The 27,463-nt window shown below is 42.3% G+C and overlaps 1 protein-coding gene across 2 annotated transcripts; it reads left to right on the top strand.

The window, feature by feature from the left end:
• Positions 1-598: 598 nt before the first annotated feature.
• On the top strand, positions 599-27,463 carry SLCO1C1 (solute carrier organic anion transporter family member 1C1). 2 transcript variants are annotated; one of them, XM_054211769.1, is made up of 15 exons: positions 599-677; positions 5,057-5,202; positions 8,818-8,959; positions 9,809-9,941; positions 10,560-10,681; positions 11,622-11,768; positions 12,896-12,994; positions 13,746-13,991; positions 14,825-14,989; positions 18,303-18,498; positions 19,564-19,729; positions 20,153-20,337; positions 24,549-24,613; positions 26,046-26,163; positions 27,241-27,463. In XM_054211769.1, the coding sequence occupies exons 1-15, from the start codon at positions 635-637 to the stop codon at positions 27,461-27,463; spliced, it is 2,196 nt and encodes a 731-aa protein (XP_054067744.1). In that variant the 5' UTR covers positions 599-634. The 2 variants fall into 2 exon arrangements, with proteins under 2 accessions (XP_054067744.1, XP_054067734.1); XM_054211759.1 differs by lacking the exons at positions 599-677; positions 11,622-11,768 and having other exon boundaries at positions 5,074-5,202.

The following is a 27,463-nucleotide window of genomic DNA, read 5'->3' as shown; positions in this document are numbered from 1 at the left end:
CAGGGCATACTGGGCGTACTGGGAAGGACCAGCATCTGGAAGGGAAAGCTTTGTGAATCGCCTGTTCACGCTGTATCCTGTCTTGTCCCATGCACACCCCCCCAAACCCGCCCCCCCCCCCCCCCTTTTTTCTTTTTCCTGGTCCATTCCCCCTTGAAGTCTTTAATTTCCTGGGAATGAGTAATTAAGAAGATCAGGAATATTTTTTTTTCCTCTCCACAAAGCTTTGTCACGTGCCCCGTTGAATTTACAGCAAGTTACAAAGAAAAATACCCCAGGGAGGGTTTAGATGCTCTTCAGGATTTCCAGCTAGGGCACCTGGCATCTTTGCTTTGCCTGTGTGCCCAGTGGCCTGGAGTTGATAGGAGGGGAGAAAGGAAGAAAGAAGTGAGGAGGTGGGGTGGAGGATGAGGGGGGAGATGAATACCAAGTGCTCAGGCAAAACAAGAGACAAAACAAGGTCCCCCACCCCTGTGCTTTTTCCCTTCTCTACCTCCAGTATAAGGTGTACTGTCCCCAGGCAGAGTAATTTCTAAGAGGTGGTTTTCCCCTCCAATCTATCCCACTTCTGAGCTGGGACCAGTGTGTGTGCCTGCATGTATGGGTATGCATAAGTGATAGAGGGAGCTTACCTATGAAAACTGGCAGGCACCGTCTCTGGGGATTTCTGCTGCCAGGTAAGATTTGGCTTTTCTTCTTCTCTTTGCTGAGTCACCTTTTAAAGGAGAATGTCCTTTAGCTGGGTTCTTTGGTAAACAGTCTCTGTACTGGTCTCCTACATCCACCTATTCTAGCAAGCGCGGCTCCTACGCCTGCGGGCTGACACACAATAAAGGCATGTCTAAGGAGGCTTACTGCAAAGCGGAGGAGTTTCCAGTGGGGGGAAGGACTCTTTTTCATTGCCTGGAGTTTGAATGAGTGGAGGGACGCTTCAGGAACTGCCTGGCGGCATCTCAGCCTGCTGCATGCATGCTCAGGGACGGGCTCGTCCTTGGACCTGACCGCTGGGCACAGCCCCACACACCGGTCCTTGGGAGGGTGAGTGCCGCTGACGCCCAAGCTGTGCCACAGGTGAGTTATCAGCCGTGCTGGTGGTGGGACAGAAAGCAGAGCCACCAGAGAGGGCTCCCGCACCCCGGGCAGCTGGAGGCAGAAGCATGAGGAGGGGTCGATGCCCCAGCTGTGAGCCAGGGTGACAGGCCGGAGGAGGTGTGAGCGTGGCCAGCAGCCATCCTTCGGGCAGAGTATCACCTGCCTGGACTTATTCGGTTGTCATAAGCGTGATGAAGTTTGTAAGGACCCCTTCAGTCCAGGGCACCCACTTCAGTGTCCTTCCTTCCTGTTAGAATGACTGGTGGTCAAATTCTGCCCTCTAGTTATTTCAGCGTTCCCACAAAAGGCAACTTTACGGTGGAATTGCCTTGGTTTGATTTGATCCTTCTGAAGTGTGGTGGTAGAACATCACGTTCTTCCCTCCTCTAGCTTTGCAGAGACTAAAATGTCTCAGCTTTTAACAGCTCATGCTTTAGTCCTGTCTGAAAGAACCTCTGCTCTCTACATCTGTTTTGGGGATGATGGTGCAGAATACATTAACAGAATTAGGCTCTGTTTTCACTTGACTCTTCCTTGACTATCATACAGTACAGCATCTTTTTTAGGACAAAAAACTGCCTTGTAGTGCTTTTTTCAGTGGCTTGTTTTCTTAGTCTCTGGTAAAAGTTACAAAAGGGATTTAGAAGAACTAATCCATGGAAACTCCATTGATTAATTGTCGTCAGAGACCCTTGAAGATTTCAGAGTGTTCTGCAAGCTTCAGAAGATGCTGCTTTTGTAATTAGGAAATAATGCTTAGATGGTATTTGTTGAAGGAAGAGAAGATGCATTCTCTATGTACACGCATTTAACTCTTTATGCTTTGGCACACTTGGTTTTGTTCTCCCCATATGGTTATTTGCTTATATAACAGCTGAATATCTTTACTGCCAGAAAACCTGCGTTTTGGAAGATTGTGTGCAGGTTTAATAATGTCTGATAAAACCAATTAATATATTTTTGTCATTGCCAGTACTATGTGGTAACGATGCATACTTAAAACAACAAGCAAACCTAAATCTAAATCTTTTGCCAGGCTTGATTCTTGCTCATGCCTTATTTTTAAACTGTTAGTGAGTGGATAGAATGCACTTTACCCGTATAATAATATCCTTTCATTCAGGAGTTTGTCTTCCAATAGATCTAGCTTTAAGACATTTGTGTGTGTGTGTGCATATATGAATCCAAGCACAGACACTTCTGCAGTTCATACATGTGTTAGGTCACGTTAGATCGTGATTATATACATCGCAACTGTGCATGCACACGCACACATATATACGGGGAGAGATGCATGGAGCCTGCTAGATACAGAAGGCTTGAATTTAGCACTGTCACCATTGAAAGGGTTGAATTTGGCCAAGAGTGTTTCAGTGGTGATGAGGTGACTGCATTTATCTTGTCTTTTTAAAGCATTAGTTAGAAAATAGAGAACAAAGCCAACCTTTCTTAAAGAAGCAGAGTGCCACCGGCTGAAGTCTGGTTCTTTGTTGTCATCAGCCAAACTGGTCCAGTAACCCGACCTCAGCGAAATGTGCCACTACACAGGATTACATTTTGCTGGCATTCCTGCCACCTCTGGGAAGCAAGAGCTGATACGGGCTGTCTGTCCTCATATTCCATGGCACTGGAGAAATACGGTATCCAAGATACGGCACAAAACCTAAGGCTGTTACTGTACCCGAGTCAGTAAGAGACCACCCTTACTAGCAGGGATGAAACCAGAGCTACCTCTGATCTCACACTTCAGTTGGCAGCGTATTACAAACACTCCCAGCACAATACTAACGGCACCAAAAAGTATTTGAGTGGCATAGGGCAAGTTCGTAGTTGAAGTGAGACACCCATGTTCATGCTGGTCGCACAAAAAAGGAGAGATTAAACGTAGCGTTACAGTGGGCTGTGGTACCGCTGGGCACACTGGGCTGCTCCCTGCCTTGTGTCAGCAGTTTCCCGCAGAGGCATCGTCAGGGCAACAGAACTGATGCTCTGAGATATACGGCTGCAGGTTTCTCTGGCCCAGAAAACCAGTGACCTCCTTAAAGCCATGCCACGCGAATGACTTGCCATACATATTCTGATGAGAAATGGTAATAGTTTTTATACTGTAATGATTTTATATACTGCTGAGTATAATTTTGTTTAAGTACCACTGTCCTTTTAAGTATTGTACCCACTCAGTGTGACATGGATTCGTATGCTGCTGCCGAGCACCAGTGTGTCATATTCCACCCCTACACCTCCACAGCATTTCCCTTTTTTTTAATCAGCCCTGCACATGGGGTGCAGTGGAGGAGACTGTGCAGGCCCCCCATCTTCTGCTGGACCTGCTCAAGCTGGACATTGCTTCGCTCAGAGATATGGACAATTCACTCAGCTGTGTTTCAGATGTTTTCTGTTTTCGGTTTGCTTTTTTTTTTTTTCATTCCTAGATTGCTGTAGTAAAAATATGCAGAGCATTTCAAACTTTAAGCTAAAGGCTATTTCATGTGCTTACGTGGCGGCATACTTTATGTGAGTGTCATGGCCATGCTCACAAGTTTGAATGAATTCATCCTCACACGAGTGCCGTGAGGTCCACGCTGTCGTTCCCCTTTGCACACGTTCAGCAGTGGGGCATAGAGAGACGATGTGACTTTTCCCAAGATCCCAAGAAAGTCAGCAGCAGATCGGGAATGGGTTATAAGTTTTCTGCAGCAAGCACAAATCATCCTTCTTTTGTTATTGTAGTTTTTAAAAAAAATCTGTATGCTTATTAGGGTTGACAGGGAAATGCACTGCAGTCCCTGTCAGGGCAGCATCAAATGCAAATATTTCTCTTCTGTGTAGTCAGTAGCTCTTATCTCATCTGATGTGATGGAGAAAATGTTGATGCCACAGACACAGTCTTTTTGCCTGGTCGGTATATGAACAGAGCCCAGGCAATATTTGCGTGAGCAAGTCTTGTCATCTAGATACATTTCTGTGGTTTTTCACTGACATTTCTGGAAGCACAAGTGAGTGCTGCGCAGACCCTTGGGAAGCCATGAATACGTGTGTATGTACATGCATATATACATACACATAAACCCATATATAGTTTTTGTTTATGTAAGATCTGTGTCTTTCAATGAACATAAAAGAATAGGAACTTCTCCTATTTGTATTTTCAGCCACTAGTTCTATAAAACATAGTGCTGCTTAAAAGTGAACACAGAAGCTGATTTCATAAATATTTTCAGATCTGATTTAGAGATTGAAATTAAGAACAAAGTACTGCAGTATGTGAGTAGAGGTTTAAGAATTACTGATATCTTTTGTTCTCAAAGTGCGGTATTTAAGTTTTCTTTACTTCTTTGTATTTACCTGCAAAGAAGGAAATTCACATTTTTCCTGCAACAATTGACCACTGAGCCCTAAGGCCCTATCTAAAATGGTAAAGGGAACTAAACCTCTTTATTCTTGTGTAACTCATTAGCTAACATCAGACGATTAGAGCTAATGTTTCAATCTAAAACAATTCAAGTCCCTCATTAACGGGGCTAGATTTCCTTTGATCTAATTACTTAATGTCCCAGATATATGGGAAAATCAGAGATCAGCTCTGAGAAATCTCTGCAGACATGGTCACATCTAGAAACGTGAATTTACATATAAGCTCCAGAAATGTTGTTTAAAATGTTAACAAGCCTCATTTAGCCTGCCGGTAATGCTTGGTCAAATGTTCGGTGAAATCACATTGATGATAGCTGGAGAACGATGAGGACTGTTTGCCGAGTATGATTTAATCTTCATTATTATAGGCAAGTGGATTGCAAATTTCCATAATTAAACAGCCAGTGCACCGGTCAGATTCTGTTGCAAAGTTTGATAATTGCTGTCGTAGGGAAAACAGTGCAGCGGGGTGTTGCTGTCACGTGACGAGCTTTTGAGGCTGAGCTAATAGGATGCCCTTTTAAAATGTTCTCCATGTTTTCTGGTTTAGAGGCAGGGGATATCATCATGGAGATTTCGTCAAAAGAAAATACTCATTTTTTCTCAAACAACACAATCCTGCCCGTGGACCGATCTTCATTCAAATCTGAATCTTCCGCATCCAAGGAAAAACAGTCGTGTTGTGGAGGTATAAAGGTAGAGTAAGAGTTTTTGAATATTCCAGTAGGGACTTAGAAAACCTCTTTTATTTTTTGGCGAACTAACCCTTTTTCATTTCTGGTAATGTCTTGATGAGTCAGTATGAAATTACTGAAGATATTTCTAGGTCACAAAAGATTCTGCTTTGTATCTGTATTTGCCTAAAGTCTGGCAATGTTCAAACATAACATGTCGGTTGAGGCGTGCGTGTTAGGCCATCTTCAAGGGTCATCCTGAAAGGTCACCGTATCCTTGTTATTTCAGCACCTGAAATTAAGAACAGAGTATTGGCAGACAGGTGCTGCAGGCAGCTGTTTGTACAAATTGTTTTTTTTAAGATTGCAGCCATGGTACTCTTCTGGAGTCTGTAAAATAACGTTTGTATTATGGTCCGCCTGTTTTGAGTGCTGTATTATTAAATTATTATTGTAATAGTCCTGATTCGAGAGAGCTCTACACGAGGCAACTTTGAAACGAAATCGCAGGAGTCTCGCTGCTGTATCTGCTTTTCTCTCACCCCTGAGAAGTACCTCCCCGAGGCAATGGAAGCTCCCTGCTTGGAGCCTTGTAGTGCAGCTGTACCTCCCTGACGGCAGGACCGCTGCACCTTGGAGGAGCATTCCCGCCTGCATGGGACACTGGGGAACAGAGGCAGGGTGATGCTTTGCCTTCTGTCTCTACCTGCTTTCCAAAGCCAGGCTGGAAAATGCTGAATCTCTCTTGGGTGAGGTCTCAATAAATCAGCATACAACGGTGAGATGCGATGAGTTGAGTTGCAGGGAAAATGAGTCTTTGGCCTTGCCCAGTTCTTTTCATCTTGCACAGTCTTTAGTTCTGTTGTTTTTCCCTCTCTGTCTCACACACACACACAAATATCTATTTTCAGTTACTAATCCAGCTCCCAATACAGTCAATGACTTCAGCAATAGTTGACCTGAAGTCCAAAAACTATGCAAAGCAGTTAAGATATTGTGGGATTAATTGAGTCTGATGACTGCTATACAAATATTTTGATTCCTGAATATTGTCCTTGATTTTGACTGATCCTGCAAACACTCCAAAATGGGGTCCTGTTTTGAAATAAAAGATGAGGTGTACTAATTAAATGTGTAGCATAATAGTAATTCTATCATTGTTCCTCCGTTTGCTGCAGCAATAATCTGATTCCCTCATTGAATGAACCTTCAGTCACAGATTAGCCAGTCAGGAATCAGCTTATTAGCTCCAAAAATAGAAAAGCAATAACATTTCAGTTCAGTTTCTTTCTGTTCAAAAAGTTTGTGGCTTCTGGGAATGCAAACTGATATGATTAACCTATTCCAGTAGGGATTTAGAAAGCCTCTTGGGTTTTTTTGGTGAACTAACTCTTTTTTCAATTCTGATTGTGCCTTTATGAGTCAGTATGAACTTATTAAAGACATTTCGAAGTCACAAAAAAAGTCCACTTCAGCTCTGTATTTGCCTGACGTGCTACCAAAACAATATGCAGATTCAACAGGTTGTTTTTACTAATTATCGGCCTTCCCATGTGTTAAAATTGCCTTTATTAACCAGAAAGATGTGGTGAAATATTTACTTGCAGTCACTGACAAACCACGGGAGAATGTGAAATCATGTGCACCTTTCTGTCCCAGCTCCAAACGAAGAGCATTTTTCCACCGCTGCACCGGGTCTCCACCTCGCTCCTGGGACAGCTGCAAATCCAGCAGAAAAACTCATGCCAAAGGGAGACAGAGATATTTGAAGTTCTAGTTTGACCCATATGATTTACCTGTGAAAAACCATATTTGCTTTCACATTGCTGTTTAAAATCCAAGGGCATAAACACACAGAAAATCTACAATATTATGGCAATGTTTTTACTAGAGAGTTTTTGAGAGCCCTCAGTGTGAGAAATAAGAACCAGATACTGTTTGTTTACCCACAAGTGCTTCTGAAGGAGGAATAACCAGCACTGGATGAAGTATTGTGTTGAATGTGACACAGAGATGTATTTGAACCTTAACACAAGAATTTGCGTTCAACACTGATGCCAGTGTAATAACCAATGTGCCTTGTCAAACGAGGTGTTGTTAGGAGTGTTGTGCTGGAGGTGAGTACATTGCTTCAGAGCACCTGCTTACTGGAAGCGTGATTGCTCAGAGAGCAGGTCTAAGGAGTAGGACAAGGGTCTAGACCTCTCTTTATATGAAACATTACAGTGTCTTTTAATTTCTGGGTTAGGTTTGTGGGTTTTTTGACACCATTTACAAAGAACATCCCTATATATTCAGCCAACACAACCTGTATCTCAAGGTAGAAAGCAATGTTGTTGTTCCCATGACCAATTGCACAGTGCGTGAGTATCCCTGGAGCTTGTAAACTTAGTAAGTCTGCATTTACTGGAGGCAAATTTAGACAATAGCTCTACAGGACTGAAACAGTTGGTGCTAAGAACCCTGCACTCCTACTCTCCTCATTTCAGGGTAGGGAGTTCCTTCAAACCAGCTCTAGGCTTGTCCCAGAGGCTGGAGAGCCATTAGCTGTTGAAGTAAACGTGGTGGCCTTCTGGATCACATCTTCCTGTTTAATTTCATGTTAAAGGGATTCAATCTGCACATTTGCAGTATGTACCAAAATGCTGTGAAGGGGGTGGGAGTTTAATTTCCAAAGCCCACTCCTGATTGAGACTGACACCCTAAGACATACATAGACATACCTAAGAGAAAAAAACTGCCTCTTCAAAACAGAAGAACGCAAGAAGGTTCTCCCCCAGCAAAATGCAGTTTGCACTCCAAAGCAAATGTATATACTAGAGCTGACAAAAAAAAAAACTGGTGGGGAAAGTATGAGCCTAGAAGAGAACAGCCTGGCAGGTTACTGTTCAATTCATGGAGCCATGTCGCGGGTGGCCGAGACTTCTCCCTCCTGTCCACCTGGGGCTTCGGTGGGAACAGCTTACCAGAACAGGGCTCTAAAATCCAGACAATTGCAAAAACCTATGTTAAAAAATGCCCAAGCAACTCACCTCCCCACCGAGCCACACTTAACATTTACCCTTATTGCTATTGCATAAGGCACCCCCTCCTTAGAGAGATCAGGAGGGTGATTTATATCTCCATCTTTCAAAGCATCAGTAGCTTTGGCATCTTTTTGATAGGACAAGGGGTAATGGCTTCAAACTAGAAAAGAGTAGATTTAGATTAGATATCAGGAAAAAAATTTTCACGATGAGGGTGGTGAGACACTGGAACAGGTTGCCCAGAGAAGTTGTGGAGGCCCCATCCCTGGAAGTGTTCAAGGCCAGGCTAGATGGGGCTTTGAGCAACCTGGTCTAGTGGGAGGTGTCCCTGCCCAGGGCCAGGGGGCTGGGAGTAGGTGATATGTAAGTTCCCTTCCAACCTAAACCATTCTATGATTCCATGATTTACCTGGAATTAGCAGTGGCTAATAGGAAGTTCATTATTGCTCATAAGGAATAGACAAATTGGCAATTTCATAAAAAGTAGGAGATATATTGATGTGGTTATTTGGGAAAAGAAGAGGTGGGAATGTAAGAATTGTTTAAAAAGAATTCATAAAGTAAAGCCTTCAATTCTGACTGATTTTAATCACTGTCAATTTCCTTCACAGATATTTCTTGGTGCATTGTCTTTTGTTTATTTTGCTAAAGCACTGTCAGGAAGTTATCTAAAAAGTACTATCACACAAATAGAAAGAAGATTTGATATCCCTTCCTCTTTGGTTGGCGTTATTGATGGCAGTTTTGAAATTGGTATGTGCTGTAGAAACCCATTTTTGTTTTCAGAAAAAACCACTGATGCAATTTGTTGTGAAAAATGATTGTATGCATTTCCTTGAACCATTAAAACTGAACGAGACTCACCTAGTAAAAATCAGCATGACTGTCAGTATGATTACATTGCATAGGAGAAGGTTGCTAATAAAAGCAATTCAACATAGTCCTAAAGATTTTGTAATTTGATAAGCTTAGTGTCTGACTAATTAATGCTAATAGAAATTTTGACTGTTGAATGAGAATTTACCTGCACAGATTTCCGCTTTCTCTCTCCTTTTGTCAGCAATCCATCCACCCCCCTCCCCACGGAAGTCTTTGCCCTTTGTGATTTATTCAGCAGCAAGAGTTCAAACCTCTAACTGTAATCTACGTTGATTGTCCAGGCCATCCCCTTCCCGCTTGCACTAAGGTTTTCAGCATGACATTGACGCTTGCAATTTCAGATTACTGAATTTATCTTGCGGGGTGGGTGAGTGAGGGGGGTGGGGGGTTCAGTGGACTGTGGTATTTATCACAACGAAATTTTAGCCTAAGTGTATAAATCCCTCTTTGATTCCTTCTTTTCCTGCTTTCCTGGGTATTGTTCTCTTCAGCTGGCACAGTGCTCCACTTTTCCAGCTGCCTATTCAAAAGTTTATGGTTTTCTTATCATGGAAGGCATTGGGCTCCTGTAAGAATGCCTAGAAAGAGGGATAAACACCAACCCCACATGACCAGCCCTCTCCCCCTGAAATTTCTGCACATACGACACGTTAGGCTTCAATATTTTAGGGGATCTCTTATCGAGAAGCCGTAAAACTCAGTTTTCCTTTTGTACTTTCAAAGGGAACCTCCTAATCATAATTTTTGTAAGCTACTTTGGAGCGAAGCTTCACAGGCCAAGAATAATTGGAGCGGGCTGCTTAATTATGTCAGCTGGAACATTCCTAATTGCGATGCCCCAGTTCTTCATGGGACGGTAAGTGTGAAGTGATCGGTATTTTCCAACTGGGCTATGCACGTTGAATGTTAGCTCGCTGAAATATTTAGGTATTGATTGGGAAGGTGCTTGTGGAAATCGGCATATGTCGATGTGGTTACTCAATTTAATATTTGTTATGAAAAGACTTATTACTGCAGAGCAAATATGCTGTTCTCAGTTGCAGTCAACTTTTCGTTTTATTAGTCTGTGATCTTGATCAGCCACATTTTGACACGGTTTAGGAATTGTTGAAGCTTCTAGTGATGACGTGATGGCTAAACTCAGGAAGACAATCTGGGTATCAAACACAAGCCAGAGGATTCAGCCGCTGTCTGATAATCTCTTAGTAGGAATTCATGCATCATAGCAGAGCAAAGTGCCTGCTACACTGAAATGCATCACTGTGACACCGAAGGGAACCAAAGGGACAATTTTCACATACTACCACAGTGTAAACCGAGTTCCACTTATACCCTATAAACCGTCATTGGCAACACTGGATGCCAATGAAATCTGCATTTTAGTGCTATGGCCCTATCTTCCGCAGTAGGAACAGATCTGTTTGCTTTTTCTTATAAGTTGGGACACTAAAAAACAACTTTGGTTTATGAACAGATATCGGTATGAAAGGTTCCCTTCCACCATCAACTCGACTGGCAGCATCTCTCCATGCCTGCAGGATAAAAGCCAAACTCCATTCTCAGCCTTGGAAAAATCTCATGCGAAAATAAATGCAGGTGAGCACGATCTCTTTTAAATATTGTGATAAGCACAGTAAAATACATAAAAAAGGCTCCCAAACTCTCATGCAATGGTTTATTAGAGTGTAAAAAAAAAAAAGTAAATGGGAGTCAGCTAAATCTTTCCACAGGAAAGCCAGATCTACTGGCTGAGGCAAATTTATTAAAAACAAATATTTAACTGCCACAACCCACTGCCAAGATGTTTTTTCAGGCTGCAGCCTTTCCTCCAGCCTTGCTGTCTCCTCCAGCAACTTTCTGCAGCTTGGTGGCTTGCATGAACACCAAACAATCTCCCAGGGGGACCTTGGGAAGTCATGGTCTTCCCTCTGCTGGGAAATGTGCCTTTGGATCCTCATCCCACTAGAAATAGCTGCTTGGGTCTCCCAGCCTGCAGACCCTGCTTCTTGTTCCTCTCCCTGCCCGTTGACCCCGTTTTCCACCACACCAGGAAGGTGTCTCCCCTCTGGGCGAGCTGCGCTTCGTGTGGGCAAGGAGCCTTCCTCCCTGATGCCCGGCCATGAGTAAGCTGTGGGTGAGCAAATCAATGTCACAAAGAGTGTGTGGATTTGCATCCTCGTACCTGTGGATTACTTGTGGCTGGTAGGGCTCGCTGTCGACAATGTTTCCCAAATCTTTCCATTAGGAGATCCCAATTTTGGTTAGAAGGAAGTGAAAAGGGTTTCTGAAAAGGTATGTGGCAACAAATTTATAAAACTGGCCAACTTCGAATGTCTTTGGCTGAAGAAATTCACGTTAAACATGTGTTCATCTCAAGATGATTGGTTTAAAATTGCCATCCCCACCCCCTCCAAAACATTTTCCACAGTTTTCACACTGATTTTCCCACATTTTAAATATTTTAGAAGTCCTGTGCATTCAGCATCAAAATGTTATGAAAAACACGTCATTGTTGTTTCTCTTGTGATGTGTCCAGGATGTGAAAAAGAAGCAGGCTCTTCCATGTGGATCTATGTTTTGCTGGGAAATCTTTTGCGTGGAATAGGTGAAACTCCTATCCAGCCTCTGGGAATTACATATATTGATGATTATGCCATTGAAGAGAATGCTGCCTTATACATTGGTAAAATAAATAATTAATTTATTTTTCCTAAAGGATTTTACCCCAGAGGAAACTGAATCATTCTGAATAATGGAATGAATGTTATTGAATTAAGTTGCCCTGATTGTTTTATTTGCATCATTTCCAATATTAAAGTTTATTTAAGAGTAACGTACACTCAAGGGACCAAGTTCCCTTTTAATTACACCAGCACAGTTCCATTATCTTAATTTGAGGAAAGAATTTGACCTTAGGTTCCTGCTGTTACCCTAATCTTCCTAATTCTTCTGGATGTGGACTGCTGAGCCTCTGTGCACATTCAGTTCTCTGGAAAGTGATAAAAAACATGTACTCTTTTAAGCACTTAAAATAGAATGTCAGCAGCTACTCAAAACGTTCCCGCCAGATTCAGGTAGAATTATAAACAGTGGTGCTGAGGCTCTGAATAGTTGATATCCCTGTTTTCTTGTGTTCATTGTCTGAAGACCTCTGCACATTCACCAAATGTGCAGAGGTCACTTATTACCAAAAAATCCTTTCCCACCAGCATCCTGTCTTGACAAGTTTCCAGCCCAGCGAAAGGCAAAACCTCAAGTTCTCTCTATAAAACATTGAGTCTTCCCAGATTTCCATATCAATTTTGACGATTCAAAACATGCAGAAAGTTTGGCTGAGGGTGCATTGAAACGTGTTAATATTGGGTACCAAACCAAAGTGATTTTTCAGCCTATTCAGGGCCCACCACAACTTAAAGTGATCAATTAAGTTAAATAATTGCCAATTGCTTTCCAGTTACTTTAATCTACTCAGCTAAAGAGCTTCTAGCAATCATAGATTGGTGCTATTATTGAGCTTAGGCCATTAAGTTCTCTGACTTTTTTTCCTTTGGGTTGAATTTCATTCTTCAATTGGACAGTAACAAAAAAAGTCAAAGTGTCAATGTAGCGGGGGGAAATTTTATTGGAATTTTTTTTTCTTGAAAATGTTGTAACTTGTGTAACTAATGTGCCAGAGAGCAAACGTTGGCTCGGTATTTTAAGGCTGTATCACTTGTTGCCCATCACATGTCATACTTTGTTGTTAGGTGCAGCAAGAACCAGAGCTCTTTTTAACTTAGAAGAGTAACGGTCCCCTGTTTTCTATTGCAGGCTGCGTACAGACAGTTGCAATTATAGGGCCAATATTTGGCTTTCTTCTAGGATCCTTGTGTGCCAAACTTTATGTTGACATTGGCTTTGTAGATCTGGGTAAGTCAGAAAACTCAGATTTAAAATAATTCAGTCAGGCTCCAATATGCCTATTTTAGGCGAAGAACTAGTTACCTTCTAGCAGGGTAGAGTGGGAACTTTATGAAATAAAAAGGATGACAGTAATGCAGTGCCCCATGCAGAAAATGCTAGTAAGAAAGATGGGTATGGAAGAAGTAGGAGGCCTGAAGCCCCACAGATCTGTAGCTGGTGCCTCCCAGGAGATGTCCTGGCGAGGAGGCTCTAGGAGGACAGCAGGCACCAGGAGGAGGCAGGAGCAAGGGTCAGGATCCTGCCAAGACCTGCGTGTGTGCCTGGGAAAGAGGTCTTGCAATGGGTACCAGGGCTCCTGATTCCCTTCCTCCCCCCAAAAAAACCCAACACCCCGTTTTTCCCTGGCACTTTTGTGCAGAACAGACCAGCCAGGAGCAAGAGCTTGGCCACCTGGACTACCTCGTGTCCTGGTCCTTGCAGCCTCCCTGGGGATGTGCGAGTGGCACGGCTGGGGACTCCGTGGTGTCAAGGGAAGGCTGTTGCTGTGTCACAGGAATCAGCAAGTCCTTATTGCTGCCCCACAATTGCTCTTCTAACACTGACAGAGACACAAAGCACAGCTAAACCTGGCGAGGGGCGGGTGGTGAACTCCTCTGGAAAAAGTCCCTGCAAAATCACCTTCCTTGTTATCAGCAAATGTTCCCAAAAAGCATTTATTTAGTTCTCTTTTCTTTTTTTTTTTTTTCACTTTCTCCAGACAGTATAACGATAACTCACAAGGACGCGCAGTGGGTGGGAGCCTGGTGGCTGGGTTACTTAATAGCAGGTGCAATTAGCGTTCTGGCTGGCATCCCCTTCTGGTTCCTGCCAAAGCACCTCCCAAAACCAGAGGGCAGAAAGGACTCCAGTACCTCTTCCGAGCAGTCAAAGTTCATTACTGAGGATAACAAGGAACAACACAAATCTTATCAACAACAAGTGAAGATTGCTGAGATGGCAAAAGGCAAGTCACTAGAGTTTTTTCCCTCAGCTGTTGAGTCTCTCTGTCTCACTGGCTTTTATACTTTATGTTTTCTGAGGCCGTGTTTTAATCGCCCTCGGGTGTCACTCTCCACCTAACTAGTATGCATAAAAGGGTCTTGTCATTGTTCCTTGTTGCGTGCAGAATTTCTCCAGATGAGATTTGTAAAATTACACTAGTGGCCCAACATCATGAAACTCTGCAAACATTTTTCATTCCCAGATCTTGACTGTTGCAGAAGTGGGGGTCAAAAATATGAAAATCTCAGTTTCTGCTAAACCTTTTTCTTTAAGGTCATTCATTAGAAAAACACGTAGAATATCTGATCAGAATAAGGATGGGCACAGACTAGATAGAGTATTTGAGGAGCTGTCTGGATTTAGAAATGAGTTCCTTTGCACAATTACAATTCCTTGTCCATACTTTGCCAAAAGCATTTTCCCTCAGTACTTGAATCTGTGATTCAATATGTCTGTGCTTACTGTCAGCTGTGCTGAGCTCCCTCTGCCTCCAAATTAAGCTAAAAGATGCTGTGGCTTTTGAGGTCACATAGAAGCCAAATCAGTCCTGTTTTATGGTTGAAAGAAGATATCTAAAATAAGATGGCTCTTCTGAATAAGGGTGCTTAATATTTTGCTTCACCATACCCCCATCCAGAAATGGGGGAGCCCTTAGGAGCATCATGGGACTTCATGGCTTCTTTCTGAAACGTCCTGCAGTCCTCCTTTGGAAGGCGCAAACGTGTTGCAAAGCATTATTCACAGTGGTTATTCTCTCCCCAGCCTGGTTGTCATTTCTGCCGTTTTGTCTTGCAGACTTCTTGCCATCACTGAAGAACCTCTTTGGGAATCCTGTTTACATTCTGTATCTGTGTGCAAGTATCATTCAGTTCAATTCTTTAATCGGCATGGTGACATATAAGCCAAAGTATATTGAACAACAGTATGGGCAAACATCTTCAAAAACTAATTTTGTTATAGGTAATGCTATATCTGCTTCTTGATGCCTTAAAAGTGGATGTTTTAGGAACGACGTATATATACCTAGGGAAAATTGGATTTTTTTAGGATATGTTTATTTCTTCTCCTTCCTTGTCTGCCTATAAGTAGTAGCTCATAGAAGGTTATTTCGTTTCTATTTTATCACTAGTTAGCTCTGAGTTTATCTATGTAAGTGTTACTGCATAAGATTTCACAATTTGACACTTTATTTCCCCTTCTACTTGGAATTTGAAAAATAATGTATGTACATCACAAGAGAATGAATTTTAAAATACTTAACATAAAATTGTCATCAGACAGATCTGTTCCCTTGGTGGCTTCCCATTTATTTCAACGAAACGAGGATCAACTAAGGACTGACCATAAAGTAGCTGTGATATTGCCAGTGATTTCTTACTTTCTGAAGAGGTTGGTGTTAAATAAAAGGAAGTCAACGCCATATCAGTGATCACATTAGAAACTTAGCTTTATTCCAGTGCAATGCTGGTGAAGGAAAAATAGGTATTTCTGCCCTGATTTTACCTAAAAGCCTTTCTCTGTTGTGAAGTTAGTCTCACAACCTCTCCCGTACAGTACAAGAGAGAGATGCAGCTTCTGCCTTTGGGTATCGAGGTGTCCATTTTTGGAGACGTCTTCAGGACGGTGAACTTCACTGCCCAGTTACTGAACTGCAGGCTTGGGTTCAGTTCCTGAGGTCCCGGGATTCAATAGCATTAGACAGCAAAGAGGTTTACATCCATCCAATACAGAGGGAACTGCCTTGTTTCAGAGCAGCATTAGTTGCACGGCAACGGAGGTATATATATGCAGAAAAGCTGTATTGATCCATTGTGCTATGTTAATTCCTTAAAGATAGAGGCTGGAATTTCCTGGCACGAAACTCCTAAAAGCAAGGAGAAATCTTCAAGCACAGTCAACGGTCAGAGAAAGTCTAGAAAACAATCCCTACATTCAGTACAGTACTTCTCATTGTATTTAAAGATTTTCTGGAGCTAAGCTTTCAGGTATGTGCAAACTGAGTGAGGATTAAGAGCCATCTGATTTCACAAAGCATAGGGACTATATCCAACAGAGAATGTGCGAGGGAAGGATCCTGCCTGAGTGGCCATCCCTGCAATACAGTGTTTCACCTTCCGCCTTTACCACTCTCTCCCAACCCACCCTTGCTAAGAAACTAACAGTGGCTATTTCTCTTTCCCTACCTCTTTTCTTATTTCTTCTTAAAAAAAAAAAAACAACCACAAAAAAACCCCAAACCAATTTCTAGCATAATCTCTCTGATAGATATCAGAATTGTCAGAGCAATTTAAAGCACTATAACAAAAAAAAAAAAAATCAGCAGGAGGTCATAAGAGGGTATTCCTCACTAATCACAACCCAAAGAATGTGCCAGAAAGTAAAATGGCTCCTCCTGTGTTTGTATGGTTTTCCTTAAATATGCCCACTTTGCCCCCCCCTCCCGTGATGCCAGTGTCAAGCAATGGCGTTACCTGCAAGGCTATGAGACAAAGGCATAAAAAAAGGGGGTGCATAGGAACGGGCAGGCAGAGCGGCGGGTACTCTCTGGTCATCAATGGGCATCACACAGATCCCTGTTCCAATCCCAGTCCCCTCTTACAAGCAAAAGAGAACAGGCAAACCCGTTATATAGTGACTCTTCATCTACATCTGCTACATTTTAGTTGCTGTTTCTAGATCCCCTGAAGGGCAATTTTCATGTATGTGCAGAGTGAAAAATGCCGCCCCAGTAAAGCTTCCGGAACCTCATCAGTAACTGAACTGGGCTCATGTACTCCGCCAAGATACTGGCTCCTGGGTTTGCTAGGTAGAATAAGGCTTTTTCTGACACCAAACTAGCATCTCTTCTAAGCAGTGATTTTTTCCACGTGTACAGGTGGATCAAACACTGACTTGAGCCAGAAATTTAAGGGATCCCAGTGCACTTTCTAGCAGGCAGATTAGACTCTAATGTCGTAAACTGGTGTTTTACACCAAGTCATTTGAAATCACGTTATAATACCTCCGGCCCCCTGAACAAACTTCTGAAATTTCATCTGCTATATGAATGCATGTATGCCTTGGTACTCGCTTGTGTTTTGGTCACTCACTGGGCTCAGCACCGCTAGGTGTCAGCAGGAATTAAAAGCTGCAAGCCGCATACATGGCCCTGGGGGAGGGGGGCGGAATTTAGTGCGCCGGAACTGGCTGGTAAAGTTGGGAAAATAATTTTGAGTAACAATGAAATCCAGCAAAAGGCACCTTGCTTAACTATGCAGTGTTGTTTACGGTGGTACCTTTTTTGCATCTGCTGAACGGGATTTTTTTTTTTTTGGTCTTGTTGCCCATGTCTGTCAATATGGACACTGCTTTGAGCAAAGCTGTCCAGGTAAGGGTTAATGGTCACCCAGTTTTACAGGTTTCCTTCAATGCTCTTCCACTTGATTGCCCCAAGACTGATACAAGACAGCCCATGGGGTATTCCTATCTTTCTGCCGATGCAACACTCACCTACGGGAGCGTTTTAGTAACCAAAACCAGAGAAATTCCCTCACTCACCTGGGCACAGAGGCGATGACATACCACTGGCTTTCTCCCTCTTCGAGACTTCTCTAGGGGATCATCAGTGTCATGGCTGAATCAAACCAGAAAAAGCACGTCTCGCTCCGGATTTCATAACACTGTAGGTGAAACTGAGTTGTTCACCCTCTAGGAATAAGCATTTTGGGTTCCTCCTGTCAGTGGAAAAGGGAAGGAGAGGAGGAACTGCCCTGGAAAGCTGGAGTGGGGCAGCCCCAGAGAGTGGCCCCTGTTGCCCCTACTGTTGCTGTGTGGGTGAAGGAGACAGGGAAGGTCTATAGCAAAGCCCCAGACTGTGCAGCGGGACCGTGGCTGTCTTGGCACGATACCATAGCTAACTCCTCTGCGCCCAGAGCAGCTCTTGTGAGAAATACTACTAAAAGTATTTGAATTAACACTACAGTGATCCCTCCACTGATAAATTAACAGTGGAGTAAATCACCTAGCTTAAGAAATTGGAAGATCGTCACCTAAACCTCATACATAATCTCTTAGTCAAAGAACTAGCAGAGAAACATCTCCCTGGAGTAATTTTTTAAAAGCAGCCCCAGCACCTTCATAGGAACAGTCCAAGTCTGGATAAATAAAATGCCCTGACTGAAGATCTTTCATATTTTGTTGCTTGATCTTATTGCTGCTGCTGTTTTTGTGGCTGAGGAGGATAGTCCATGGAGCTGGGTTTTTCACTAATACGGATTTTTCTGTTTGATTTTAGGTCTTATCAACATTCCTGCTGTGGCCTTTGGCATATTCTCTGGGGGACTGATAATGAAAAAATTCAGAATCAACGTTTTAGGGGCCGCAAAACTCTCCCTGGGATCATCTTTCTTTGGTTACCTTTTGCTCCTCTCATTATTTGCAATGGGCTGTGAAAACTCAGAAGTGGCCGGACTGACCATGTCGTACCACGGGTATGCTGGGAAGGGCATGCTTCAGCATAAAGTGCTATCGCAAACCAAACGCCTTCCTCATTTTATTCCACAAAGTATATATTATTGAAAAGAGAATGACTGACCTAAATACGCTTCCCAGAAATTTGATTCAAAGCAGCGGAAACCGCTCCATCTATTCCAGCAGGCATTGTGTCAGAACGCTTTAGTGATTGTTGCCTTCAGCCCAGAGGGGTTTATGCCACAAGTGCAGATTATTTTTCTGATTACTTTTTAATTATGATTGCCATGGGACCCATCCTTTGAGCCCAGAGATTTCTGGAAATGTGAGGCACTCAGTAGGAGGGGTGCAATTCAATTAATTGTTCCTTGCCTTTACGTGCTGCTGAACAACCCACGACATTTAATAGCCTGTGAGCCCAAAACTGAAGGATTCAAGTATTAACCATGAGTTACCCATGGTGTTAACCATGAGGTACACCTGGGGCTAGCACTTTTTGGTCACTGTTGCCCATGGAATTACTCTGTAATGCTCACTTTTTGGGAGGAGTTGCCAGCACTGACTCCACAGCAGCCCCAGGAGCTGCTCCTCTGGTGACTTCAGTAGCAGCTGGGTGAAGCTGGCAGGTGGCTGTTGTGCAAGGTATCAGACCCTCAGTTTGGATGAATACCAGTCTGATCATTTCCTCTTTAACTTCTACAGAGACCATTTCCCATGAGTAACTTGCTCCCTTCTTTGCCACTAAAGTAATCAAAACTTTTTTGTCCAGTTTTGTTAAAACTGCATCAAGCCTCAGATAACTAAAATCCTACAAATCTGAGGAAACACATGAATAGAAATTGTTAGCTGTCCCCCTTAATGAAGTAGCTACTATCTCACAGTAGGTGGTGTGATATTGTGAAAACCTTTTGATAGCAGAGAAATAAGAATTTACACTGCTGCATGGATGTGAAGAGACAACACCTTAATGGACTACAGACAGAAGGCCTGGCCAGGTGCGCCAGGCAGAGTATAACCCATGATTTGGTAATGTTTTCTTCCACATCTGCTAGAAGACATCATTGCAATTTCTCTTTTTTCCCCAGCACCAAATGGACAACTGATTACGAGCAAGCCCTGTTTTCGGAGTGTAACTCGGGCTGCCTGTGTTCCAAGAACGACTGGGACCCCATCTGCGGGGAAAATGGAGTTACCTACATTTCTGCTTGTCTCGCCGGCTGCCAGGCGTCCAGTGGCAGTGGGAAAAACACCGTAAGACAATCTTTCATTTCCATATGCCACGGGGTAGTTTTCCTAATACAACCATTTCTGTCAGAATAAGTAGATTAAAATTGAGTAAGGCATGTCCTAAGTTTTTTTAGCAATCTGCCACCCACATTTAAACCTTTCTCATTTGCTGTTTCCAGCAGAAATCCAAAGCAGAGAATGTAGGAGGGTTTTTTTTTTAGCTGTTGGCTATGAAAAATGTTTTTAAAACCCCACTAAATACATTAATCAGCAGTAGATACTTTCTTTTTAAATTTCTCCTTCAATGAACAAGCCTTTTCCTTTTGAAAAACTTTTTCCAGTCTGGATTTAAACTTTCAACTATCCAGAAAAGCATGATGTGCAATTCCTGAATATCCACTTCTCTGCTGTTTATGTTATCATATACTTTTTCCTGGTGTCTTCCAGGTATTTTTTAACTGCAGTTGTGTGGGAACCTTGGAATCTCCTTCACGAAGGTCCTCAGCTGTGGTGGGACCGTGTCAAAAAGGAAATGAGTGTCCAAAAATGTTCCTGTATTTTCTAGTAGTATCGGTTATCACTTCATATACTTTGTCAGTAGGTGGCACACCCGGATACATACTGCTTCTAAGGTAAGAAGTCATTTCTGCAAGCATTGCCAAAGGTTTTCAGGGTGCTTTGACACGTGTAACTGAGTCTCCCTCCCCACCTGGTGTTGCGAAATGTTTTCAGCTACGCAAGGTGGCTTTTAAAATATTTTCTTTACTATTGAAAGGCATCCTCATAATTTGAGAATGTGTTTAATCAAGAAGGTGCTTATGATTATCTCTACCAGCAACACCTTTCTGGTTTTAAACACGATCTAGGAGGCCTGGTTATCGTTTATACCAAATTCTGCTTCTCTTGAAGCCTTTTACATCACCAGAATGGTGTTAAATGGCCTTCATGCAAATGGAAATTAGCCCTGCACAAGCCAATGTGTGCACATATATGCTTATAGGTAGCCAGTTTTCTTCACTTGCTTTGGATAATCGAGGCACAGCTACACAGAGGTGATCTAATCCAAACCTTCTATATACACTCAACTCTTCTCCTCTAGTCAATTTTATTACTCTATATAATTGTTCTGTCCCAGATTTCTCTCTTCAAAACAAAGATAGATTTAGCACGAATTTTTTTTTTTTTTCTGTCATAATAATTATGGGTTTATTAATTGTCCCAGGAGATTGTTCCAATACATATTTAACTGCTGGAACTATTTGTCCATCACCGAGTGTAAGCTTTTAAGCTAATTTTAGAAAGTGCAAAAGGACTATAATACTTCCAGCGATTAATCTGGATTTTTGTCAGCTTCTTGCAATTTTTGGATTCTAAGTGCTGCTCCGCTCTGTTTTGGAAAGCTTGCTTTCTCAGTTACTCTTTCCAAATTATTTCCAGATGGGTGCGTTTTACTTATCAAACAAAACAAGGGTAAATACAGTTTAACTGATCTTTATTATTGTTGCGTTTTCTTACCACAAAATTCTCTTTGTTTTTGAATGAAATTTTCTGGAATAGGCCCTGTCTCTTTGCCAGTGTCTTTATATCACATGGAAAAAGCCAGTGCTAGAGCTGGCTGAATGTAGGCTATATGGAAAATCCTAAATAAAGAAATGTAACTTCAGCTATGGTTCCGGCACAGTCCTTGAACCAGAAGTAATACTCACATAGACACTTTCAGAAACGGCTGAGGTGAGGATCCTTTTCCGCTGTCCTCCCCAAACACTGCCGGTGCGGTATATGCCTTAAAACATATAAGCTGCGTAGCTTTTTCCACCCACCTTGTAGGGTTACCATTGAGTACTGCAAAAACACATGGTCTCTCTCTCTCTCTCTCTCTCTCCAAGTCAATCCAAGAAGAACAAACATATTATAATTCATTTTAGATAATTCTTAGTGAAGCTTGTGCACCACTGAAACTGTCCATGCACCAAGAGGAGGATGATTCACGAGTTGAAAGCTTGCAGCAAAGCCTTCAGGATTTTCCACCAGATTGCCCTCTGTGCTTGCTTCTGACACAGGGGGATCTTTTTTGCTGTAAAAATATGGGCACAGGGCTATGCAGAGGTGCAGCTTCCTTCCTCTTTCCCTCCACACTGTGTCCCCTTTCTACCCATAAAACATATGATAGAAAATGTTACGGCTATGGTACCACACAGGGCCTCAAAGCCCTCACTGCCATGCTCACCCTCCTGCTTTCCATCTTGTCTCCACTTCAGAAGTGTCTGGGAGGAGATGTTTGTAGCTGAACATCTACAAGCTTAAATCACACAGAGCTGCCCGGACTTATCAACCCCAAGAGCATGCTCTCAGGGGACTTAATGCTTAAATGGATTCATTTAGAAAAGCTTAGAAAGTTTTTTAATAACGAGACTAAAACGTTTCGTTATATGAAATGAGCGAAACAGCTTTATTGGTTCTGCTCCAGAGCTTTTATTTCTGTTGAAAATCATTTTACTTTGAGAGCCGTTTAATTGAAACTGAGAAGTTATGTGTTTTTCTGCTGGATTGAAGGCACCCAAATCTGATGTGCAGCTAAAAAAATCATGTTTCAGTAAGTTCAAGCCTTTTTTTTTTTTTTTTTTTTTCTCTACAACTGACCTGCGGGCACAATTCCGCTATAAGCTCACACTTGCTTTTCTGAAATCTGTCACTGACTGGCTTTCCCTGAAAAATCTGACTGAACTGAAAGTGTGCTTCTGTTCCCAGAATGAAAAAAAAATGTTCTTTGAAAACAAATAGTCCTGAGGTCAAGTTGCAGGCTTCATTAGGTAATTTTTCCAGTTATCTGTTTTTAAAATTATTCAGTATCCAGTCAGCTCAGATAAGATTCCAACACTTAAGCAAGCTAACATTTTTACATGAGCAGATGTCGTTGCACCTGCCATGGAGCACAAATACAGCTAAATCCCTAAAAGCCTATAAGATTTAGTGATATTTACTTCAAGGGTTTACATGACTGAAATCATTGAAATATGCTTACAGCTAGTGACTGAGTCATTTGCTGGTATGTCTTTTTAGTGGTATTAGACTAATTACAAGGAACTTGGGAAAGCCCTGAAGTTTTGGAGAAAAAAACCCCGCAATTCAGATAGCTGCCGTTCAAGCACAAGCTCTTAATAGCAGGTGACTGGGCAGTGAAAAGGAAGTCTCAGATCTCCCTGAGAAGTTTGGCTCTCACTCAGGATCTCAAAGAACTCCTGTTTCCGTGCAAAGACAATACAAATGTTCGAACAATTTTTTTTCCGTATGAACGATAAGGTTTTTTTTGCAGGGTATAAAACCTATGGAACACATAGGTGTTGTTATGTACAGTTGTTTGTTTTATTTTCCACTCTTCGTTTTCTGTGCCCTTGCGTTTGGTTAAAAGGACTTCTAGGCTGAGGCTTGCTTGTGTAGCCTGTGTCTGATAGGAGGGCAAAACACTGTTCTTCATGCTCAAAATCATATTACGTTCAGGCCTGCGTAGACTGCAGTGCCTGTATAAGCCACAATATAACAAACTGTATGATGATGATCCATGATCAGAGCATTAGAGAATAAAGCACTCAGATTACAAAATGAGATGCACATAGCAATTTTTTGACCATGGTACTTCAGTGTTGTTTTCCTTATGTGTCCTTCACATCCTTTTCCCTTTCCACTGAATTAAAGGAAGATGACCCAAATATCATTTACAACATGGGTTCTTAACGCTGTTCTGGCAGCTACATTGGGAAATAATAAAACACCACTGGGGGAACAAAAGAGCTAGTTCTGCAATGTCTTTATTATTTTTGAAAGGTGTTCCCGATTATAAGAATTTCTGCAGAAGCTGAGTCCATCCTAGTTCAGAGCAGAGAGACTAGACCTCCAAAGCGCTATATTTATCCCCTGTGTCAACTGAATTTCACCCTATTTTTTTTCTTTTTATATTGAATAGCATGGCTGTGACAATAGAGGGTTTTATCAATTACCTTAACGATACGCATGTGTTACTCGCCCCACATATCAGACGTGTCCCGGGTTAATCGTGTGATTGGGACTACCCACGTGCTTAAAGTAAAGCATGTACTCAGGTTCTTGCTGAATTAGGTAACAAGCAGTCTGATACATGCTGGGTGAAACATCACACTTGAGCAGCTGATGAGGTTGGCAGCAGATGAGCCCTACTAATTTGAGTGGCTCCCTACGCCCACCGCTGCTAGCATGGATGTGAAAGGCAGCTGTTCTCCTGCCTACCGCTGCCACCCTCCTAGAAGAGCCAGGACAATAACCCAAGGCTGGAGCAGGGCTGATGTGGAGCCAGACGGAATGATGTCTGTGCTGGGACCCTGCTGCAAGCTCAGAGAAGTCCAAATGCAAACACTCTGTCCTGTCAGGGAATGGCTCGGAGGATTTACCTTTACAGTAGGTGTGATCCTGATCCCAGATACAGTGCAATGAAAATTGAGTGCCTAAATACCTTTTACTACCCTGGGTCACGATCCACAATTTCAGAGAGCATTATATTGAATAAGACCATCCAATGATTCACGATTTCAAACCAATTTTCTTGTCCTGCATTAGTAACTCCTAAGGTCTGGTATTATCCGAAAATGCACTACCATCTTTAAAATGTCTATTGAACGCAGATGTTCAGATTTCCTAGGTACTGTTCTGATTTTATCTCGTTATTTACATATTTCTGTGATTCTGTTAGTCAGTGTCAGTAATGAGGAAAAGGTCACATTTCTTTCCTTCTGCTTGCTTTCTGTTTGTGTTCAAATTATCCACGGTCAATTCTTTATTTCTGCTTAATACCATTTTTTATTATCATTTTTAGATGCATTAAACCACACTTGAAATCATTTGCACTTGGTATTTATACCCTGGCAATAAGAGTACTTGGTAAGTCCAGTTGTACTCTTGGGTCTACTTTAATATGCTTCTCACTGATTGTTTTTCCTAGAATTAAACTTTGATTGTTGGAAAGAATGAGGTCTAAATCACAAGCTAATATTACATGATTATTTTTTTTTTTAAATAGGAAAAGTGTTGGAAAAAGAAAGCAGTTTTGTATTTCATAAATGGTATAACTGTCTTAGTTATAAAAAAAATATAATATAATATAATATAATATAATATAATATAATATAATATAATATAATATAATATAATATAATATAATATAATATAATGTAATAATATACTGTCTTAGTTGTATTATACTATCTTATACTATCTTACTATAGTATAATACTTGTATTATACTACCTTAGTGTATATTATAAAAATATACATTGCTAATGTCCATAGAGGTGACAAGCGATCCTTCGGACTACGAAGCTAACATTAAAATAACGTCTTGTCTCTTCTTATACAACAACAAGCATAACAGAACAGCTATGGATCAGAATTTGTGATCATTTTTCAGGCACATTTTCATTAGTTTCTAAGGGAATGAACCTAACTGAGGTGTGCCTGAGGGCAGGGTTCACTGCAGCCTTGTGGCAGAGCCACCTCTAAGTTTTCTCTAAAACTAAGGGTACCATGATGTGCCAATGAACTGGAAACTGAAATCCTCTAGGTCTTCACAGAAAAGGTAATAATTAACAAGAAGCAAGTCACTTATTTAAATAGAGCAGTCTTCGATGAGCCAGATGAGGCAGATGAAAGAACGTCAAAACAAGCTGTTGGCTGCTTTCTCACACCTTTGCAGGCCAGAATTTTCCCTCCAAGATTACTTTCTTCTCCAGCAACCATGGGTGGCTCCCCAGGTGGCACAGAGTCCGTGATGTTCCCATTAGCACCTGAAGAAAGGCTTTCCTTTCCCACCGCCCACAAGCACTGCAGTAGGTTTGCCTCTGCCACAGTAGGACCTCGGGGTACTTGTAGGATACTTGTGGCCCCACTGTGGGCTCCCAGCCCCACTGTCTCTGTCCCTTCTCACCCCACCAAGCAACACACAGGACACCCCCCACCCCCAAGCTGAACAGGCTCCATCGCTCTCAAGAAAGGAGAGGTATCTCCTTGTTTTTTTCCTGGAGGGGTCCCGCAGGGTGAGGAAACCAAGCCATGGCCAACACTCCTTCCGCTGACTTCCACAGGCTTTTTGATCTTCAGCTTCGTTTCCTCCCCACCCCGATTCCCCACAGGCAGGAAAGGGCAGTGTGTGCCTGTGCAATACAAGGCATGACTTCTCGAACCAGCAAACAGTGTGGAAGTGTCATTGCTGTTCGAATGTATTATTTAATGTTTCACGTGAACATGTCTCTAGATCAGAACTGATCACCCTGGAAAGTAACCTTCTTGCCTCTATTTATTTGTTAAATACGCCCAGCGGGAATTCCAGCTCCAGTGTATTTTGGAGTGGCTATAGATACCACTTGCCTGAAATGGGGAAGCAAAAGATGTGGGGGAAGAGGAGCATGCAGACTCTACGACTCCAGTGCACTGAGGTAACGGCTGTCCTCCATTAGCTCTTTAACTTGTATTTTTTAAGTGCATCTACACCTGGCACTGGTAGGAGAATTTCTGTCAGAAAATTTGCGTGAAAGACTTGATGCCAAATGAAAGTGTCTGACTAGCAATATTAACAATAATGCTCCGGTTTTAGCAGTCTCTTTTGGTTTAGTCTCTTTGGGCTGGAGGCGGGGGGGGACGGTTGGTGTCATCTTAACTTCAATATCAGCTGGAAATATTTAAGCCTCTTGATTTTTCACCCAAAAAATGTTCAGATAAAACCTCAATTTTATGCTAAAGCTTCCCCCATTTTTTAACATCTCTGCTGTGAGAGTGCGTATGTACAAGTAAATAAGAAGTAAAAGGGCTGTCAAACCTCATCATTGCTCCATGTTGGAGCTGGACCATAAAAAGGAAGAGAAGGGTGCCACAAAGCATGCTTGGCTTTTCTAGAGGCTTAAGCGCAGTGCTGTCTTTATCAATTTATCGCTAGAGGAGAATAATGATCTGAACTGCATTCATGACGGGCATTACCAGAAATGGAGAATGGAATAACAACCGTAACAGGAAAATGAGAGAACAGGTTGCCCTTCCCCCCATCCCCTGGAAAAAAACCATGAGGGGAGGGTACATCTTGTTTTGAAAATTTGAAGAAAAGAACAAAAGCTCAGTTGGGACTCATTACTAATAAAGCGTAATGATGCTATTGTTGCGGCTGTTGTTGTTACCGTCATTATGCCTGTAAAGCAAAAAGACCATCAAATGGTCTTGATATCACTGGTACTGTTCATGAGGCAACGAAAAAATAAATTAATTGCCCCAGAAATATTAGTGTTATTCTTACTGAAGTGCTGGGGTGGAGGAGGTCAGTCAGTGCCTGAGACACTTTCTTGGCCACAAAGCCCACAATACCTGACCTGGGTGAGCTGGCAAACTCTCATCTCCAGGGTCACCACCTTGCTTGAAGAGCTTTCTTACTCAGCCTTACTCCATGAAAATATGAATGTGTCCTTGATGCCTTCTAGTCATATGTTGCCTTTGAAATAGGCTCTGATCAATCATTTCTCTCTCAGGTACGTGTACCTGGGGCTGACTTTGGTGTTGGGCACGGTGTCCATTTTCTTCAGTGTTGCTGTCCTTTGGGTTCTTCGGAAAAGGTCTTCTCCACAAGATGAGACCCTCTCGGCCAACGGGGAGAGAGGCGCCTGTGGGACAAAGAGCAGGAAAGATAATTTTGTCAATAGTGACCATTTAATTCAGACAACTTACTGGCCAGAAAAGGAGACTAGACTTTAG

Source organism: Rissa tridactyla, chromosome 1 (assembly GCF_028500815.1).
Source record: "Rissa tridactyla isolate bRisTri1 chromosome 1, bRisTri1.patW.cur.20221130, whole genome shotgun sequence".
In the NCBI taxonomy this organism is placed as follows: Eukaryota; Metazoa; Chordata; class Aves; order Charadriiformes; family Laridae; genus Rissa; species Rissa tridactyla.
This window is presented reverse-complemented; position numbering and strand designations above follow the sequence as displayed.